General features: G+C 50.8%; 1 protein-coding gene across 1 annotated transcript; it reads right to left on the reverse strand.

The window, feature by feature from the left end:
* Positions 1-61: 61 nt before the first annotated feature.
* Positions 62-6,489, reverse strand: GPATCH3 (G-patch domain containing 3). Its single transcript, XM_060000554.1, has 7 exons — positions 6,054-6,489; positions 4,362-4,780; positions 2,663-2,837; positions 2,264-2,323; positions 1,539-1,660; positions 1,303-1,430; positions 62-801 (listed from the first exon to the last, which is right to left on the reverse strand). The coding sequence occupies exons 1-7, from the start codon at positions 6,487-6,489 to the stop codon at positions 564-566; spliced, it is 1,578 nt and encodes a 525-aa protein (XP_059856537.1). The 3' UTR covers positions 62-563.
* Positions 6,490-6,808: the final 319 nt, after the last annotated feature.

Here is a 6,808-nt window from a genome sequence, read left to right on the forward strand (position 1 = left end):
CCTTTCTGGGGATTTCTCCACCTTCCTCCCGGCCGAATTAGAAGAGAAAGAGAAATTCGGTAGTAAAGTTTTTTATTCTCTCGTCAGGTCGCAGACCCGGGACACGTGCAGCGGACTCTCCGCTGCCCGGTCCCAGCCAGTTAAGGGTAGAGGCGATGGAGGGCCCGCCCCAAGAGCGTCTCTTCCAACCACAAATCCTCTCCTCTTCCATGTCCCTTTTCCCCTCTTTCTGGGCTTCATGCTGAACCCACTCCCACCCTCCCCTTGCCCCCAGGAAGGTTGTGACGATAACCTCAGTCAATCCAGTTTTCACGGTGCTGGGGGAGGCAACAGGAGCAAGCCCAAACAGGGACTAGAGTTAGGAGACCACCGAGGACAAGTCATTAAGCGCTATCATCAAAAGGGAGGATAGGGGGCTTTTTATAAAAATGCCCCTGAGGTAGACAGGCAGAAGGCAAGTTCTGAACAAGCCGCGCAGACTGCTGCTCCCATAGTTCTTTCTGCTTCCGTGGGAGACAGGGCCAGGCAGAGGGCTGCCACTGTGCAATTATGAGTGATCCTGATTAAGGAAGCCCTTGAACTTGCCACTCACGCTCTGAGGGGCTGTCCGAGGCACAGCTGGAACCCCTCACAAAAGCCATATCTGTGCGAAACTTCATGCTGGTGGGTGGCTGGCGGCGGAGCAGCGAATCCCCCTGGTCCTGGGGTAGGGGCTCATCGTAGATGGTGGAGATGAGCCCTAAGCCAGTTCCACGGGGCCTCTTTGGTTGCACAAATGGCTGGAGCTTCTCTCCATGGTACCTGGATCAAAAAGAGCTCTCAGTGAGAGGGCTGCTATCTCACAGCAGTAAAGGGTTTGAGAAAGAACAGGGTAGAAGCTACTTCATATGTGGTTTGTCCCAAAGACTGAGCATTTAAATCTGGATCTTTGCTCTCCAGCCCCCTTATCCATCCATTGATAGTGCCAGCAACCAGAGGCCTCACATACTGCTTTCATTTTAAATGGTACACGAAATTTAGAACAACTGTCACCACTCTGTGACTTACAGTCACTTTCTAATAGCAATCATCAAGTCCAAACTCCTCAGACTTGGGGGAATGACTCCCCCAGGAGATTAATGATCGTGTCAAGCCTGAGGACTCAGTCTTGAAAACGTTAGCGCCAAACATACTTTTTCCTTCTAATTCTGTTTTGAAGTTCATTCCCTAGGCGTCTCTAGCACCCAATCCAAAACCAGAGGGAAGAGGGTACAGCTGAAAGGCTCACTTGGGCTCCCAGGGAAGTCCCTCACCCATACTCACCCCAATCCACGCTTGCATCTGGGGTGCTGGCCGTCACTATCCAGGGCCTCGGGCACCCCTGAGCACCCGCTGCCCAGGCCCTGGCCCTCGGCCCAGCCCTGCCGCTCCATCACCTTCCGCCCAATGCCCTGCAGAGGGAAGGGAGAAGACTTGAGATGGGGCTCCTGTGGGGGCGGGGAAGGGAATGAGGGTAAAGAAGGAAAAGAGAGGGGTCGGCGGGCTGGCACAGTGCTCACCTTGGTGTGGCGCTCGAAGGTGCCCACCTGGTGTCCAATCACGGAGCCGGCCTCCTGGCCATCACGGAGTCTCTGTTCCAGACGAATCTGGACAGAGTCTCGGGCATCCTTGTCTCCACCATCTGAGGAAGTAGAGCCCAATTTGTGGAAGGGTCTCTCTCAGCAGAAGGGGGGTAAAATCAGGTTTCTAGGCCCTCACAAGATTTAAATATTCATTTTTATGGTGTGTTATTACTGTATTATTATTTCTCCCATTAGACTGGGAGCTCACCAAGAATAAGAACCACAGCTGTCTCATCTTACAGATGAGGAAACTGAAGTACAGAAAAGTCATAAAGCCAAAAAATGAGAGAGAGAATTAGGACCCAGGTCTTCCCTTCCCACCCCCCAACCACCCTAGGTCATTTCTGACTCCAGGATCTAAATTCTTAACCAGAGCCCGAACTCCTGACCCTCCCACTCTACTAGGGTCTGCCCATCAGAACCAGAGCTCCCTGAGGGCTGTCACCACATGTCCTTCCTGCACAAAGAAAGGAAAAAGGCTCTGCCCACAACCAGCACTTAATGCACTCAACTAAAGATGTTTTAAGAGAGGAACCTCTTAGCGGGCTACCCCAAGGGAACTGGTGCCCTGTCTCAGCCTCTGCTAAGCAGGTCTGGTAAAGTGTCACTGCAAGGCCAGGGCACCATTCCACCTCCCAGTACTGCAACCTCTGGCCCAGTACCTGCATCGTAGTACACACTCATATCCACATCCCAGTCATCGGCTGTCTGTTCATCAAAGTCTGCAGATAGAAAAGCATCAAGCAGAGTGAGCCAAGGACTCTCAGTTCTGTCAAGAGTTAAATTAAATTAGACTTCCTAGAACTTGGGGCTTTTGATTTTATCTTCAAATCTCTCCTCTGAAGGGGGGTCATTCAGAATTTGTAGGAGGGCATTTTCTCTCCACTCCACTGATCCCTCACCCCTAGAAAGGATGGCTGGTCTCTCATATACGACCAGCGTAAGCCTCTTCCCTAGCCCTTTAGTTGGGCTCACTGCCAGGGAACCCACCGTGTGGAGCACAGCGCCCTGAGCGAACGCAGCAGGGATCACCCCTGCCCTTGCCCGGGTGCCAGTGTTACCTCCTTCCTCTTCCTGCCAGAATTGGGCATCAGTGTAGAACACCAGGCCTGAGCCGCCCTTCTCCCACTTGAGCTCGATCTCCTCCTCAAAGAGCTGCTCAGTGGTCCGCTCCTGCCCGGTCACGTCCTCATGCAGCGCTTCGTGCCGCTCCCACTCCTCACCCCGCTCATCGTCCTGGGAGAAGGTGGGGAGAGGTGATCTGCCTGTCCAGCTTCCTGACCTCAGGCCCACGAGGAGGGCAGCTCAGTGCACAGGAGGTCCCATAGATGGGACCTCGGCTCCTTTCCTCCAAATTTCTCTGAGAAGCAGCACTTTCTGGCCCCTAAGCCGTGACCAAAACATCTCTCCATGCCCTGTTTCTCAACATACTTGGCCCCTTCCGCCACAAGCCTGACTCACTCTTATCCCTGTGCTTTTGGCCATGTTGTTCTCCCTGCCCAAATATCTGCCCTCCTCTTCCACCACCACCTCCTCTTCACTTGGTTAAATCCTCCTCATTCCTCAAGTTCTGTAGCTCACATGAGGTCCCCCACCACTCTCACTGGTCTCTGAATTTCTCACTGCTAATCAATACACCCTGTTTATGCCTTTCTACATTATGTCACAAAGAAAAAAGGGACAGGAACTAAACTTATCGTCTACTGTGTCAGGCCCTTCACATACCTTAGCTCCTTTAATCACCCCAACAACGCTGTGAGGTTAGTACCATTATTCCCATTCTACAGGTGATGAAACCTCGATTTAGAGGAGTAAAGTGATTTGCCTAAGAGAGGGGCAGAGCCAGCGTTCAAACCCATACCATACCACATCCCCTTTCCAGATGCTGGTTCTCTCTCTTCAGGGAGCTTGAAGGCTCTTTGTGGGAAGGAAATGAGTCTTAAAATGTCTTTGGAATCCTGTGCTAGCCCCTGTGTTTACAACTGCTTGACTGGACTTGTGGAATGACAGAATGACTCCTGGCTTGAAATCTTGGGGACTCCTGCCCCAGTTAAACTCCAGGAGGTCTCAGGAATCACTGCTACAGAGCAGGGGCTGGAGAAAAGGCAGGACAGTACCACACACTAAGGATGTGGTCCAGATGTGTTAGCAACTCTGAGCTGGGAATTTTGAAGACACAGGTCAATTACTTCTTACCCAGAGTATGCATTTAAAAAGTTTCCCAACAAATCACACCTCTCCCGATTGTATGGATGAACAAACAAGTTTGGAGAAAGACGTAGAAGAAACGTCTATTTCATTGATAAAGTTAGAGTGGAGGCTAGTGTTCAATCCACAGACTCAAGGTCAGAAAAGAGAGGCGACTTCTCAACCACATAATGAAAGCACACAGAAGTTAGACAAGCAGCGAAGGGGACTGGGTTCACATCCCAGCTGTGCCTCTGCTTCCTTAGGTGATCTTATCTCTTGGTCAGTGGATTTCATCAATGAAAGGGACCCTCCTTACATTTCTTCTGAAGGAATGAAAAGAAGACCCCTTTGAGAATCTTTTGATAAAAGCTCTGGCCCCTCTCCCAAAGAAACATATACCTGCACGTGCAAATGCAGTTTTACGTTCAAGGTCAGGGAGTTCAAAGTCTTTGGAAGCCTCCTGAGGACCCCAGGTTTAGAACTCTGGTAATACACAATTGAAGAGCGGTGCTGTTACCGCCTTGGCCTCTCTAAGCTGCCAGCAAGGACAAGGTGGCTCCCTGTACTCACGTCATCTGAGTGTGACTCTTCTTCCTCTTCCTCTTCCTCCTCTGGCTCTTCACAGGGGTTGGCTGGTACGTCTGCCAAGCAGGTTCCCTGGGGTATCTCCTCACCCTCAGCTGTGTACACAAGCTCTGCCTGCTCCACAGTCTCTGAGTCCTCATACTTGAAGGGCACATTGCCGTAGCGCCGGGAGGAACCTGTCTTGGGGAACTGGAGATGCAGCTGGGTGATGATCCGAGGGGGTAGACGGCAGGCCCGGATCAACTCCAAAAAGACCCGCAGGGGAGTCCCCACATTCCCGTTGGGCATCAGCACCGGTGGGTTCAGCTCTGGCAGTTGCCTCAGGTCGGCCAGCGTGAAGGCTTCACTCTCAGCCTTCCGACTCTGCAGTTCCTTCCGGGTCTTGAAGGGAAAGGAGTCCAAACCTTGGAAAGCAGGGAGAAGAATAGCTCTTGAAACCTAGAAGTCTCCAGCAACACTTGAGTCAGAAACTGTTCAAGGTTTAAATCCTTTAGCCTAATGCTGTTTCTCCCTTTCAAACTTTTCCAGAGTCCCTTCCTCTGTTCCCTGACCAGAACCACCTAGTAATCTCATGCCATTTCTCATCACCTAGGCTAAGCTCATAAGTTTCTTCCAGATCTGATTCCTGATGACCTTTTGATTTTCAACTGCCACCAACCCTCACCCCCTGCACACCGTCATACCATGTGTTCCAATCACATCAAACAATTTAACATGCCCTGAGAGTTTCATGGGCTTTCACATATCTGTGTCTTTGCAAATGCCATTTACTTTGAACACCATTCTTTCCCACCAACTCCTGTTTATCTTTCAAGATCCAGATGCAAAGCCACATTTCCTAATCCTTCTAGGAAATGGGTTTCTCCCTCCCCTGTCATCTCACAGCAGTTGGTGTTAAAGAGCACAGGCTCTGGAGCAAAACGCCCAGTTAGTACTGTGACTCTGTCACCTTGTAATATAACATAACTTCCGTATTCTTCAGTTTCCTCACTTATAAAATGGGTAACAATAGCTCCTACCTTATAGGATTGTTGTGAAGAGTCAATAAGAAAACGAAAAGACTTCGAACCGTGCCCAGTAAGTGCACAGGAAGTGCTCAGTAAACGTTAACAATTAGAATGGCATCTCTGTGACACTTACCTTTTTACAAATCTGTCTTCCTCTCTGGATTCTGAGCACAGACTGTGTCCAACTGTGCTCTGCATACCAGCTAGAGTCACACTACGTCTAGCAATACAGGCTAGATTTGTTGAATGAATAAATTAGAGGGCCCTGCACTGTGCTTCCTGTTTCCCTATCAAAGTGATTTCCCATGAAAATGGGAGCTGTCCAGAGAAAAGAGTTTGTCTCTTCATTTGCATCTTGCCAACAGAGGACTGGGTGGAGAGCAACAAAGACAATATCTGATTTCCTTTTTCCCCTTCTATGTCAGTGCAAAAGAGGATAGACTTAATAAATAGACTTAATAAATGGGAAAGATCATCTGAATAGGCCTCTTTTTTTTTCCCCCCCGAGTTTTTCTAACGTGAGAGTTGAGCCTGAAACTTTGTCCAGAAATGATATAAACTCCTAAAGAGCCCTAACGAGAGACCTGACTTATCCTCAACAATCCTCAGGGACGGTGCCTCTGTTCCAGTGCCTCTAGTAGTCCCAGTCTATTCTCTCTCCTACTCGTACCTGATGCCTCAGTAGGTAGCCGAAGTCTGCGGATGAAACAACGACCAGGTAAGCAAGTCCCCTGAGAATCCAGCCACCGGCGGCCCGAGTACATACGGAGAAACCTCTGGGCTTGAGTTGGCCCCCGTACCGAGATGACGCAGCAGCAGGTGCGGGTCTGGGCAGGAGCAGAGTCCTGAGTGGAGAGAGTGCGGGCATCGTTGAGTGAAGTCTGGGCGAGACCCTGGCGGATAGGAGTTAGGGTAGAGTCGGGAGCAGCCTGGGGAGGGGCCCGCTCAGGCCGATGCCGGTAGTGGAAACAGAGGAAGCCACAGCCGCACTGTTCCCGGAACTGGCTAAAGTAGCTCCGTAGCTGGGCTGAGCGCAACTCCGACGGGATACCGCTCACTATTAAGTAAACCGCCGCGTCCTCCGCCGCCGCACTGGACGCCGCCATCTTGGGTGTCACATGATCGGCTGGAACCAACACTTGCGAGAATATTGCGAGGGGCGTTGAGGTGCTGCAATAAATACTGCGTAACCGGTGATTAGTTCGCCGGGATTGAGAACGTGGAACCAAGAGCTGGGAAAGCACGGGAGGAAGTCGCTAGGTCCCTTTCCCACAGACAGAAGCCGGTGGTGATGGGTAAAACTGACCTGGGAAGTGGGGTTACGGCTCTGTTTCATAAGACGCTAGTGAGGATCAAATCAGAAGCCCGAGGGAGAGGCAATGTTTAAGATTTTTAGCTGTTGGATATCTCCCAAACCTAATCGCA

This window comes from Delphinus delphis, chromosome 1 (genome assembly GCF_949987515.2).
Source record: "Delphinus delphis chromosome 1, mDelDel1.2, whole genome shotgun sequence".
Lineage (NCBI taxonomy): Eukaryota > Metazoa > Chordata > Mammalia > Artiodactyla > Delphinidae > Delphinus > Delphinus delphis.